General features: G+C 48.7%; 2 protein-coding genes across 2 annotated transcripts in view; both read left to right on the top strand.

Moving 5' to 3' along the window:
• The window catches only part of LOC144767055 (serine protease 33-like), a 76,172-nt gene extending 70,736 nt beyond the window's left edge, over positions 1-5,436 (top strand). The window contains exon 5 of the mRNA XM_078650687.1: positions 4,354-5,436. Coding sequence (XP_078506813.1) covers positions 4,354-4,623 — 270 coding nt within the window. The 3' untranslated portion in view covers positions 4,624-5,436. The remainder of the gene's footprint in view (positions 1-4,353) is intronic.
• LOC144769144 (serine protease 33-like) overlaps positions 1-13,451 on the top strand; it is a 441,545-nt gene that overhangs the window by 153,643 nt on the left and 274,451 nt on the right. The window lies entirely within an intron of this gene.

Raw genomic sequence — 13,451 nt, 5'->3', positions numbered from 1 at the left:
TTGTTAATAGCGCCTGGGTGGTAGATTACAATGCAGGAGGGTGGATTTTTTGTGCTCAGGGCAAGGGGTGCTGGGGTGGGATCTTTACTACACATAAAACTTTACCATAACATGCCTTTACGCCGAAATGTCTTGTAAAGGCATGCATGGTAACGATGCAGTTGTTGTAAACCCCGCATGGTTTTCATACAGCTCTTTTAGTTTGGCCAAATAAATTTAAAAGACTGCTTTTTAGTCTGAATCTAACCGACACTGCTTTCTTACCAGAAAACACCTTGGACAAACAACAGTGATCCCAATTAACATTTTAATTTTCTATTCAGTCGGCATAAAGCCTCTTATTGGTGTATTTGCTAACCCAGTAGCACGAAGTGTTTGGGTCACTTTGCTTTTGTATCACCATTCTGGAGGGCAGTAGCTAAGATGAGGGTGTGAATTCTTTCCACCATCTTAACTAAACTCTACCTCTTACTTGCATCTTAGCTAAGCTCTACCTCTGACTTGTGTATTGTATACAGTGTAGTTGAAGAGTGGCTGAGCTGTAGCCTCTTCCTACACATACATACACATAATCTGTGTGTAAGAAAACAGCCTGCTGCTAAAATTGATATATTATTCAGCCCTTGCACAGGAGTAAGGTCTCGCCCAAATGTCTTCTTATTGGCAAAGGTTACTTGTAAATCACAACCAAGAGCATAGAAGACCGGGACCTGCGTGAGAGAAGCGGAGGCTGTCTATGATGAAAGCTTTTACCCATCCTTTCTGCTGCACACTTCTGAATTCTTCATACTGATTTTCTGTGTCCAACTGGCACCCCAAGACTCTTTTCCTACCAGCACCTCAAAGCTTTTCTCCAGCGTTTCCCTCTTTATCACTCAGAAACCCTGTAATCTTTCTCATCACACAACTTCTCTATCCGCCACCTGTTCTACCTCTGTATGTTACTAAGGCCTTTTGATACTGGACTTTCTATCAAGGTCCCAGATATAATGGCAAGTGCCCAAAGATCTACTCTCTAGAGCATAGGTACTCACAAACTTTCTCTCAGGGCCCACATTTGCAGTGTGGTTTGTGTCCGAGGGCCGCACCGGTGGGGGCAGGGGTCAGTGGGGGAGGGGGCGGGTCTAGAGCAACCAAAAAAGCTGTGACCATGAGGTTGAACACAGGTCCCTGCAGCGGACGCCTTCGTCCACTGAGCTACCAGACCCGGCATATATTATATATCTGCCTCCCTCCCCTCCATCCCTCTCTCTCCCTCTCTCCCTCCCTGTCTCCCTCTGTCTCACTCACTCTGACTGTCTCCCTCCCTCTCCTTCGCTCTCCCTCCCTCCCTCTCCTTCCTTATCCCTCCCCCTCGTACCCTCTCCTTTCGTCTCCTTTCCTCTCCTTCCCTCCCTCCCTCACCCTCACTCCCCTTCCCTCCCTCACCCTCCCTCTATCACTCCCCTTCCCTCACTCCCCTTCCCTCACTCCCCTTCCCTCACTCCCCTTCCCTCACTCCCCTTCCCTCACTCCCCTTCCCTCACTCCCCTTCCCTCACTCCCCTCACTCTCTCCCTCACTCTCTCCCTCACTCTCTCCCTCACTCTCTCCCTCACTCTCTCCCTCACTCTCTCCCTCACTCTCTCCCTCACTCTCTCCCTCACTCTCTCCCTCAATCTCTCCCCTCACCCCCTTCCCTCACCCCCTTCCCTCACCCCCTTCCCTCACCCCCTTCCCTCACCCCCTTCCCTCACCCCCTTCCCTCACCCCCTTCCCTCACCCCCTTCCCTCACCCCCTTCCCTCACCCCCTTCCCTCACCCCCTTCCCTCACTCTCTCCCTCACTCTCTCCCTCACTCTCTCCCTCACTCTCTCCCTCACTCTCTCCCTCACTCTCTCCCTCACTCTCTCCCTCACTCTCTCCCTCACTCTCTCCCTCACTCTCTCCCTCACTCTCTCCCTCACTCTCTCCCTCACTCTCTCCCTCACTCTCCTTCCCTCACTCTCTCCCTCACTCTCTCCCTCACTCTCTCCCTCACTCTCTCCCTCACTCTCTCCCTCACCCCCTTCCCTCACCCCCTTCCCTCACCCCCTTCCCTCACCCCCTTCCCTCACCCCCTTCCCTCACCCCCTTCCCTCACCCCCTTCCCTCACTCCCTTCCCTCACTCCCTTCCCTCACTCCCTTCCCTCACTCCCTTCCCTCACTCCCTTCCCTCACTCCCTTCCCTCGCCCCTTCCCTCGCCCCTTCCCTCGCCCCCTTCCCTCGCCCCCTTCCCTCGCCCCCTTCCCTCGCCCCCTTCCCTCGCCCCCTTCCCTCGCCCCCTTCCCTCGCCCCCTTCCCTCGCCCCCTTCCCTCGCCCCCTTCCCTCGCCCCCTTCCCTCGCCCCCTTCCCTCACCCCCTTCCCTCACCCCCTTCCCTCGCCCCCTCCCTCGCCCCCTCCCTCGCTCCTTCCCTCGCCCCTTCCCTCGCCCCTTCCCTCGCCCCTTCCCTCGCCCCTTCCCTCGCCCCTTCCCTCGCCCCTTCCCTCGCCCCTTCCCTCGCCCCTTCCCTCGCCCCTTCCCTCGCCCCCTTCCCTCGCCCCCTTCCCTCGCCCCCTTCCCTCGCCCCCTTCCCTCGCCCCCTTCCCTCGCCCCCTTCCCTCGCCCCCTTCCCTCGCCCCCTTCCCTCGCCCCCTTCCCTCGCCCCCTTCCCTCGCCCCCTTCCCTCGCCCCCTTCCCTCGCCCCCTTCCCTCGCCCCCTTCCCTCGCCCCCTTCCCTCGCCCCCTCCCTCACTCTCTCTCCCCTTCCCTCACTCTCTCTCCCTATCCCTCACTCTCTCTCCCTATCCCTCACTCTCTCTCCCTATCCCTCACTCTCCCTATCCCTCACTCTCCCTATCCCTCACTCTCCCTATCCCTCACTCTCCCTATCCCTCACTCCCCTATCCCTCACTCTGTCGCCCTTCCTTTCTCTGTCTCCATTTCTAGGTCTCCCTTTCCCTCCCTCTGTCACCCTCTGTCATCTCACCCTGCCTGTTTGTCACCGCGCTGAGACAGCTTCCTCAGCCAGCATCCCCAGCGCGCACAGACACACAGCCCCACCCAAGCACTTCACAAGTCTTTAAAAAGACCATTTGCATGTTAATGGGGCTTTGCTGTATCTCACCTCCTCTTAGCGCCCCTGCAGCTCCACTCTGGCCTCGCCAGAACGAATCGCCCGGCCCCCACTGAGCAGCAGAGTCTCTCCGAGTGTCTCTGCAACCGGCAGTGATTGCAGACACTCTGAAAATGTTCTTTAAAACATGGGTACAATGTCGCATGGTCCGCGGGCCGCCAGGGAAGGCTTGCAAGGCCGTAACGTACTAGGAGTACCCATGCTCTAGAGCAAGCTTTGCCCCGAGATCATGTGTTTAAACAAGCCTGCCCTCGATTCTTCTTAGAATTAGGTAACTGGATGACTCCAAGGCATCTGCAGCACCATTTTCCATTTTTCCGTTTTGGTTTTTCTTTTACAAGTCATTGATTATCTAGAATTTAATTAGTTCATTTGAAGAGAACAAAGACATCCCTTCCCGGAATCCGTATCGTATTTTAAATGAAATCTTATGATTAGAGCATAAGGTTTCTGCTGAAATGTGTTCTCTGGGAAAATTGTACAAATGTGATCGCTAACCACGCTTCAATAGACTTTTCCCCTTCTAAACTCATCTTTATTTTACTCTAAATGTGTTTTCCCCAGGTATTTCTCTTTCCTTTTAACCACCTGTTTCCCAGCCTTCTTTCTGAACCGTGGATGTATACTGCGGTTCCAAGAAGTCTGTGTATATGCAAAATCCTAGGGTAGCCTTACATGATGCTTGTATATAACGAACCTAAATAGAAGTCATTCATATAGTCAATGATTTTCTTACAAATTATAAACCTGGCAATGAATTTACCTTATAGGACCTATATAGACCTCCCGGCTCCAGAACCAGTTGTAGTTCAGAATATTGAAGGCAAAATGCAAACATACAATGGTTAGAATTTTGACACCCAGAATATGGTGACGGTAAGTATATATTGGTTTGCAGATAGACTTCCTATTTTTAACTTCACATCTGCGTATCTTGAGGATCTAGCCATCTCAAGGCACATTGATGTGGAGTTAAGTATAGTATATCTTCTGATTATACTTTTGTTTGTTACCGTTGTGCGTCACTATTGCGCTCTACAAGATTTCCTATTATTATTATTATTATTATTATTATTATTATTATTATTTTGATAGTAAATCCCAGACCAATCTGTCTCTCCAATTTTCTCCACTGTTTCTCAGGCCTGCAGAGGTTATTTTGCTGTGAATTTTGTGAGTTGGGGACACTCATTGCATTGTTTGTCTCGTTTTCCAGGGAGACTCCGGAGGGCCCTTGGTCTGTGAATCTAATGGTACCTGGTACCTGGCAGGTGTTGTGAGCTGGGGGACTGGATGCGCTCTACTGGATCGCCCCGGGGTGTACAGCAAGGTTACCGCTTACACTTCTTGGATTCAGCAAAATGTTCCTGCAGTGGGGTTTCTAGAGGCAAATTTTCCCACAAATGCTGGCCACACAAGGAGTAGAATCCGTCCTCTATTGCCTCTGCTGCTACTGTTGGCCTTCCTCCTAGGTCACCTTTGGTAGCGGTCACAGCATGGCTCTTCAACATTGTGGAACTCCTCTGGGATCGGACTAGCCACACTCCTTCATCCAGTGCAGAAACTTCTACTGATTGATTCTACTGCTGTCGAAGAGCTTCCATGTACACATTGACGTAAACAAGAATTTTCCAACACAACCTAGATGTTACTACTAACCTTGATATTTCATGCCTCACTGTCTACTATATCCGGTGGTAGAATCATGGAACAAATCACTTACATCACATAAGTTTTTTTTAAAAGAAATTTGAATCCACATTCACTGATTTCCCATAACCCTCACTTGTCACTGGTAGAATATAGTTCGATGACATAATATTGCATTATTGCCCGCAGCCACAATCTGTATTGTGTTTTATATGCCACTTCGGGTGTATAACATGGGGAGGGCATCTAAAGACTGGGAGAGCAGATGGGCTCTAATGGGATTCAAACATTTTACACAATAAGAGCTTTTAATCCAAATGTAAAGATGCAAGTGAGTACTGGAATGCTGGGAAACAAGCAGGTATACCAGAAAAGGCTAAATCAGTCCATTGTCTTGAATGAAGCTCTTGAAAGTCCATGGTTTTAGTTATATGTACTGACAGCCTTGGAGGATACAGGACTTTCGAGCTTCAGAGATTGATGCTTGGTCTTCTCATAACAGGGGCTACAATAAACCCCCATGAACTCCATTCTATTTCTTTGAAATTCCATGAGTGTGTGGGCATCGGCGGCAGATTAGCCTTCGGCCAAGAAGACCTAGACTTTTAGCGTTTTACTATAATATGAATAAAAAATATTTGATGTACTGAAAGAACCATGTCTGGAAAGTCTGTTAAATAATTGTTACAAATCCGCAGATCTGTCAATGATCAAAACTCAGTCAGTGAATAGGAAATAAAGGAAACTATCGATGGAGAAGCCTTAACTATGCAGAAGGAGCTCCATAAAATGTAGCCAAGGCTTGCTACTACCACCACACGCTCAACCTTCTCAGGCCTTAAACACCAAAGCAGGCGAGGTGGCAGCGAACAGAAAGGGAAAGGGAATAGAAAAGAGAGCATCCCTTTCCATGGGAGAATGAATGGAGGACTGAAATATCATACACAACAGTCTGTAAATTCTGAACCGTGCAACATGATTAATTACACCGCTGGAGGACAGGATAGAACATCTGAATCGATCCACTAACAATGGTGTCCAAGGGCCTTCCTGAGTGAAGTAAATAAGGATCTAAAAGACTATATGGAAAAAGCAGTTCTCAAAATAGGTCGTCAGATCCCACTCAGGAGGTTACTGGGCCCCAGCCATGGTGGCTGAGGTAGTTTGCCACTGGTGCCCTGTGGTTAGCGGCAGATGGTGACATTTGAAAGTGATGGGGTGTAAAAATAGTTTTTGACTTGCACGGAGCTGGTGAATGTGATAGAACATAAGGTCGCTGTGGCTATCCTGTGGCAGAGCAGGGTGCTATTAGCTCTAGGTCTGTCAAGCAAACTGGCCCTTCTCTGGGACCAGTTTGATAGTAAAAAAAACACTCACAGTTGGGGTTCAGAAAGCACCTCACATAGCTGGGGCCAATGCCACTGCATCTGTTGTGCTAATCACAACGATTCCCCTGTGGGTGGGGACTGCAGCGTGGCCAAATAGTTTGCGTGGACCAGCACACATCTGGCAGGAAGGAAGAAGCGAGGATCTAACTAGCTGATGCTTACATTATATTGAGGAGGGAAGCTGCTACTGCAATCTCCCTCTAGCACCATTTTAGGCGGGTTCATGAGAACCACGTTGTGTCTATTTTACTTCTGTTACTAAAAGAAAGCAGAACTCTGGGAATCAGTTATATTACCCCAATTTTAAACAAGCATTGGCATAGCCAATAGGTCTCGCCTTTGGGAACTTATAAGTGTTTTGCCAGACCTATTGGCAAACAGCTGAAGCTTACTCTAGCCACACCTAATAACTGGAACTCGCAAGGACTATTAAAATGTTTTGAGAGGGAGTGGGGAGTTTAAGCGTGCCTTAATACGTCAAAAAGAAATATCAGAAAGCAGCCTTAGTCTGGCACACATAAGGAAAAGCCCTGTCTAAAAACGTATTCAACTGAGCAATAGAAACTATAGCCCCTACCTTCACACTTCCCATCTACCAAACCAGCAGTGCTGAGGAAGAACAATTATTGTTTTTTGGGGAAGTGGTGTAAAGAGTAGTGGTCAAAGCCATGCAGTTTCTTGGCGCTAATAAGAAGGAATCTGCATACTAAAGTGCTATTCTGTGGAGATGCAGAGGTACACATTTTAGTACTGCCTTTGAAATGGTCGGCTGCCCACACTATTGTAAACTACCATGCTGCAACGCCTCCCTTCTTTTCCCTTTCAGAGAGAGGAGTGCACAGAAGCTAGCTGCTGCATGCCGCTGCTTAGTAAAATGATAATGTATCAAATCAGCCATCGATTCATACCCTCCCCTTCATCTAGCTATTGTTCAAAAGGTTCGATAACCTCTTGAACTCGTACCTTCGTGGTACAGCGTTCTGCCATTTGACTGAGCCTAGGTACAGTGGGCTATAAGTGGGATGAAAAAAATAGTGGTGTTTCAAAGGGGCGTGGCCGGTGTAATTAAGGGCGTGGCTTAAAACACATAAGCTAAAAATCTGTGTTTAGCATAGTGTGCTGCCCGACTGGTATTTTGCCGTTTGTGTCATTGCATCCAGATATATGATAACACGCGGAACATTATACCGACAACAAGCGAGGACTATTAGCTTTGTCAATGGTTGTTGGTTGCATAAAATAAATCAGCAACAACTGTCGCGGCACCAGCACTTTACTTTTAATGTTAAAAGTAAAGCGCAGGTGCCACGGTTATAGCAAAAGTAATGAAATAGAAAAAAACATCTATTTCTTTTCTTTTGCTACAATCGCGGCAACAGCGCTTTACTTAAAGGTAAAGCGTCGGTGCTGCGATTGTAGCAAAAGTAAAGAACAAGCAAATGGTGCGTGCGAAAGTGATAACGTGCAAGGCGACCAGGAGGAAAGACAGATGGCGGCTGTGCGTGTGCACGCAAGCGTGAGTCCACCAATAAACCTGTGGTAGCAATTTGTAAACCCGCTTACAAAATGTCTCTCCGGGCAGCACATGCGCTGGCTCAGGCAAGACCTAAAAAATGGGGGGGGGTTATTTCAACATGATTTTTGCAGTGCTTTATTACATACATATTTCAGAAAGTGATCATGTCCAGCTGTTACATGAGTTCAGCCAAACCTTTGAAGAACATTATCATAGTTGTTGAGACAGCAGCGTCTTGATGTGAGGCGTGTTGCATTCATGTTGGTTCCTTTGTATAAAACATCCCTGCAACTAGTTTGCGTATTGACTCCCTCTGTTGTGTGTGGAGCCTTCCTGCTGCTGATGGAAGCCATGAGCTGCTAGTTTCAGCATCATTACCCTGAGCCTGCAGCGTTTGCCCCTGCCACCCTGATCATGTGTATTTCGATTCCTGGCACCTTTCGTGCCACCCGCCCTATGTGCTCCTACTTGTAATCTGGCCTGTGACTTTGAAATGTTCCATAGCTCCACTTTTGTTACCTGCCCAGACCTATAGAGACCAGGACATTTGAAGACGGGGTTCCCCTTATTTCAGCAGCTGTGTTCTAGCATGGAAACAACACTGCCTTTTCTGTTCTACAGCACCTGTTTCAAACAAGCATTGTTAAATGCATTTACCTATGTGATTAATAATAAAAAAAATTTGGTTGTAAACACTGGCGTAGCTGGGGGGGGGTGGGGGGCGGGGTCCGCTCCAGGTGGCACTATTTTCAGGGTGGTGGTGGCCTTTATAATTTATTTGAGGACACTGACACAGTGTCCCCAAATAAATTATAAAGGCCACCGTCATTAGCCATCAGTGCAGAGCTGCCGCCGCCTATGTGGGTCGCAGAGCCATCCATCTTGTAGCGCGCAAAAGCGCTACCAATGATGGCTCTGGGAATCATTTTTGGCCAACCCCCCAACCCCTGAGCTGAAGGCGCAGCAGTGACGTGCGCCACTACCGTGCGTGGGGTGATTAATTTAATTCAACTGTGACTGGAAGTGAAAATGGAGCAAAGCTAAAGCGGACTTAGGGGCTCCCTGGAATTGCTGTTTTCCGCAATAGTTTGGCTGTCCTCATCGTACATGCTGCTGCCCTGTTGTGTGTATGTATGGGGCAGAGCGGCAGGGGTCATTTTGTGTCTGCTGAGTGTCATCAAAAGCCACATAAATGGCAGATCTCTATAATCAAGACAACAGTGCCACCACGTCAAACTTCTCACTGTAGACTTAATTATGATGTCCACAGCAACTGTCAGTAGTCCGTGTGACTCACGGGCACTTAAGACAGCAAGCTGCTGCAGCACAGAGTTGTAAGATTCTGACGTGCACAGGTAAGCCAAATACGCGCAGCGGATAATGTTCCTGCTGACGGGATGCATTTTCGTTTCTACTGGCAGTTTTGATTCACCAGCATCCAGGGCACGAGTCGGGGTACCACGCGGGTGGACGGCATCCCCCCACTTATTTTCCAGGGTTTTCCAGGGTGGACGCCGTCCACCCTGCTCAATCAAAACGCCGATCCAGACTTTCCTTCGTCCCCGGCCTCGCTGCTGCCTGCCCGCCTCAGCCGGATATGTACGAAAACAGACTCTCCCAATATTGCACCTCACTGCCAGCTTTATTAGCCCATCATCCCCTAATGCTATGGTTCCCAAAGTGTGCGCCGCGGCACCCCGGTGCACCGTGATGAGAAGCCAGGGGTGCCGCGGCGCCGAGCAGGATGTGGGGGAGCTTGAAAGAAATGCCACCTTCTGTTGCATCGCACATGCTTCAAAACATTGGCACAGAGCGCCCTCTCTCCACCTGCCCGCCCCCATTCCTGCAATCACAGGCTGCTAGAAGCGCAAGAGCAGCCCCACCCCGCCCATTGTCACTTTGTATGGGGCTGATTGCCACATACAGAATGTCAATGGGCCAGTTTGGGGTGTTACAGCATGTGGTGAGCCGCTTCCTGCGGGTAGCGCCGCCGGCAACATTAACAGCTGGTCAAGGGCATTCCCAAAAATCTCACCAGAAGTATGCTGCTTGCCACAGGGTCAGGAGTCTCTCTCTCTCTTCTTTTGGCATATGTTGAAAGCTAACACGATGTGCAACATTTGAAAATGAACGGAGGGTGTAATGTGTTTCAAATAAAAGTTCGATTATTTTAAGACTGTTTTTTCACACATTTTTGTCTAAAATAAAAAAAAATCTGAGCAGTGAAGGCTCTTGCAGGGCTGTTAATCGGTGAGTCGAGTTCCCAAGAGGTATGTTAGTCCCTTCTCTCCAGCCTGCTTGCTCAAATCAGAGGCGAACACCCCGCAACTGGCTGTGCATAAAAGGCAAGAACCACCCGCTTAATTACTGGAAAGGTGAGGAAGCATGCATCACTCCACTGTAACTTTTGGGATTCATAGCCCTTGCACAATAATCCACAGACACCCCGGAAATGTTTCTTTTGTGACTGCTTTTTTAAACATGTTTGTGCACTTCGGTATATTCAACACAATATTCACCATAATATGATGCAATCGTTTTTCAGTGAACAAGTGTAAAAGTGTTGGGTACCCTAATCTCATGCTGCTGTATCAGCCTTCCATCTTCACTAGATCGATAACATTATGATAATTAATTTGTCTAACAATACATATCAGGTATGACACCTGACAGAGGGGAGACGGAGTAGGCAGAGGGCAGATGTTGCAGGCAGAGGGGAGATGGTGCAGGCAGAGGGGAGATGGTGCAGGCAGAGGGGAGATGGTGCAGGCAGAGGGGAGATGGTGCAGGCAGAGGGAGAGATGGTGCAGACAGAGGGAGAGATGGTGCAGGCAGAGTGGAAATGGTGCAGGCAGAGTGCAAATGGTGCAGGCAGAGGGAGAGATGGTGCAGGCATGGGATGAGATGGTGCAGGCAGAGGGGAGACGGAACAGGCAGAGGGCAGATGTTGCAGGCAGAGGGGAGATGGTGCAGGCAGAGGGGAGATGGTGCAGGCAGAGGGGAGATGGTGCGGACAGAGGGAGAGATGGTGCAGACAGAGGGAGAGATGGTGCAGGCAGGGGATGATATGGTGCAGGCGGAGGGGAGACGGAGCAGGCAGAGGGCAGATGTTGCAGGCAGAGGGAGAGATGGTGCAGGCAGAGGGAGAGATGGTGCAGACAGAGGGAGAGATGGTGCAGCCAGAGGGAGAGATGGTGCAGGCAGAGTGGAAATGGTGCAGGCAGAGTGGAAATGGTGCAGGCAGAGGGAGAGCTGGTGCAGGCAGAGGGAGAGCTGGTGCAGGCAGAGGGAGAGCTGGTGCATGCAGAGGGAGAGCTGGTGCAGGCGGAGGGGGAGATGGTGCAGGCAGAGGGAGAGATGGTGCAGGCGGAGGGAGAGATGGTGCAGGCGGAGGGAGAGATGGTGCAGGCGGAGGGAGAGATGGTGCAGGCGGAGGGAGAGATGGGAGCCATCCTATTCAACAGATCTCCCTGCCTTGCATTTGTCCTGCTCACACCTGTCGTGATGTCACTTCCTGTCGTGATGTCACTTCCTGTCGTGATGTCACTTCCTGTCGTGATGTCACTTCCTGTCGTGATGTCACTTCCTGTGACCACGCCTAACTTGGAGAGTCCCCCCACTTCTTTTTTTAGGACTTGTGCCCTGCCAGCATCACTAGTAGCGCTGGTGTTAGTTTTCCCTGTGTGTCCAGATGTTTTCAGGAGTCAGTTAAAATGTCAAGATAACACAAGTAAATAATGTTGCTGCTAGAGGGAGATCAGCATTTTGTCTACTGGCAGATATCACTGATGATGAAGTGATGCAGAGGGTTCATGTGCCTGCCGCAAAGAACGTGTACCATGCAGTTCACTAAACTGCATTTTTATGTGGCTATCTCAGTGAGTTGCTGCATTTTGTCACAGAGCTCCTTGGGCTACTTGCAGTATATAAGTTACAATCCTAATAGCACAATTACATACGAACTCCTTTCAAGGAGCTGCATTCAAACTGCATTTTATGTTACAACATTATTTTTCCCTCCAGTCTTTAATTAACCTAATGTTATTAAAAGGTTTTCTTTGGATAGAAATACATTCTTGGATGGTCAGACACATAGCTAGGGGTTACAACCCAGGCTGGAAGGTACTGAATGGGGTGATGAGGAATAAGGTTAAAAATGCAAGGTAACGGGATGGAATAATGGAGTATGTCTAACGTTATGACGTAAAGCATGCCAAGAATGTCAGAACACAAAAGCAGTGTGTGATTTCTCTTAGTCACTAGGCCGTGTGTGAAATTAACTTCTATATATCAATAACAAGCTGGAGGTTTTTGGCATGATAGAGCTAAGCTACACGGTTGACTTCATTGGGGGCTACAGAGCAAATGCGTCCTTTTTTCCGCAGCCCCCTCCCGCTATCGGCCATGGGTGGCAATCTGAGGGATAGCCCTGGGCGCCAGAAGTTCTACCTACGCAACTGGTTGTAAATTTTAGCTAGGTGAGGAGTTTTGCAATAAAGTAACTGAAGCTTTGAAAAAGTGTTATGACTTGTTTAATGAGAGAGGCAATATGTAGAGTAATGACATTTTCAGACTATTATGGATTTGCTACATTTGCCACATAATCCATCATCAGATGCATAATCTGCAGATTTAAAAAAATAATAAGTTTCTGGTTAACGGTTGAAAAGTTACTAAACACGTGGAGCCGGGCAGTAGAATACCCTTTGCAAATGTTGACTGGTCACCTTTCTGTTGTTTATTGCTATATTTGGGCATTGAACTGGCACTAATAAGCTGCAGCCTATGCACAGACAGTGCTAACAAGGGCTAAAGGGCAGCCCAAGTTTAGAGATGGACACCTCCCCTGGCATGCACATGCATCCTTGCTACACCTCTGCAGGATGTGCTTTAAGCGCCCTCTGTCAGACAGCTGAAGAAAGCAAGGCTTGGAGTAAGTGTGTAATTTCTTGGACGTGGCATAACGGTCAGAACTGCCGATTTTGGAGCTGAGGAACCAGGTCTGAATCTCTTCGTTGGCTCAACATCCTGTAATTTTGGGCAAATTACTAAATCGCCCCATGCCTACCAAAAAATATATTTGTCATTGTGTAATGTAACGACTGCCTCAGTAAATTGTTTCTGCAGCATGGTGCATTACAGGTGATGTGATCTTCGTGTGAAAATAAGTAAAATCAGATTGACGCAGCCACTATTGTGAGGACAGAGCCCCCAGCTTGGTAGCACATCACACTTGCTGCTTAGATGCATTGTAGCCTTCCCTACTAGAGCATGCCCCCAGATGCTATCTGGGGCGCTATATTGCGTGGCTAATGGACTTTAGTGGGATGATGTGAACGCCACCACAGTAAAGGCATTAGTCTAACCCCTGATGTGTGATACTTGGCAGGGATGACTATGCTAAAGAGCATGTGAGAGGCTTTGTGATTGACAAGTGTAATGGGTGATGAATACAGTGATTAAGAAGGTTGATGTGCTGTTATTGCAAAGTGTGAGATGGCTTGAAATGGTGGGGCACAGCCCAAATGCCCCCTATGAGGAAGCCGCCCCTGTATTTTGTCCACCCTAATATGCTTTGCAAATTGGGCCACTTATAACCCTTTCTGGACTTAACTCTCATGACTGTGAGGATGAGCAGTCACAGGCTTCTCAGGGGGGTAGCATTGGGTCGAAGAACGGAACTCTGACCTCAAGGTTAGCCCACAAACACAAAGTATTGTTCAATCCCTTGCTAGTATTTGAAGTAGAATACTTTAGTCA

The sequence above is a fragment of the Lissotriton helveticus genome, chromosome 7 (genome assembly GCF_964261635.1).
Source record: "Lissotriton helveticus chromosome 7, aLisHel1.1, whole genome shotgun sequence".
NCBI lineage: Eukaryota > Metazoa > Chordata > Amphibia > Caudata > Salamandridae > Lissotriton > Lissotriton helveticus.
This window is presented reverse-complemented; position numbering and strand designations above follow the sequence as displayed.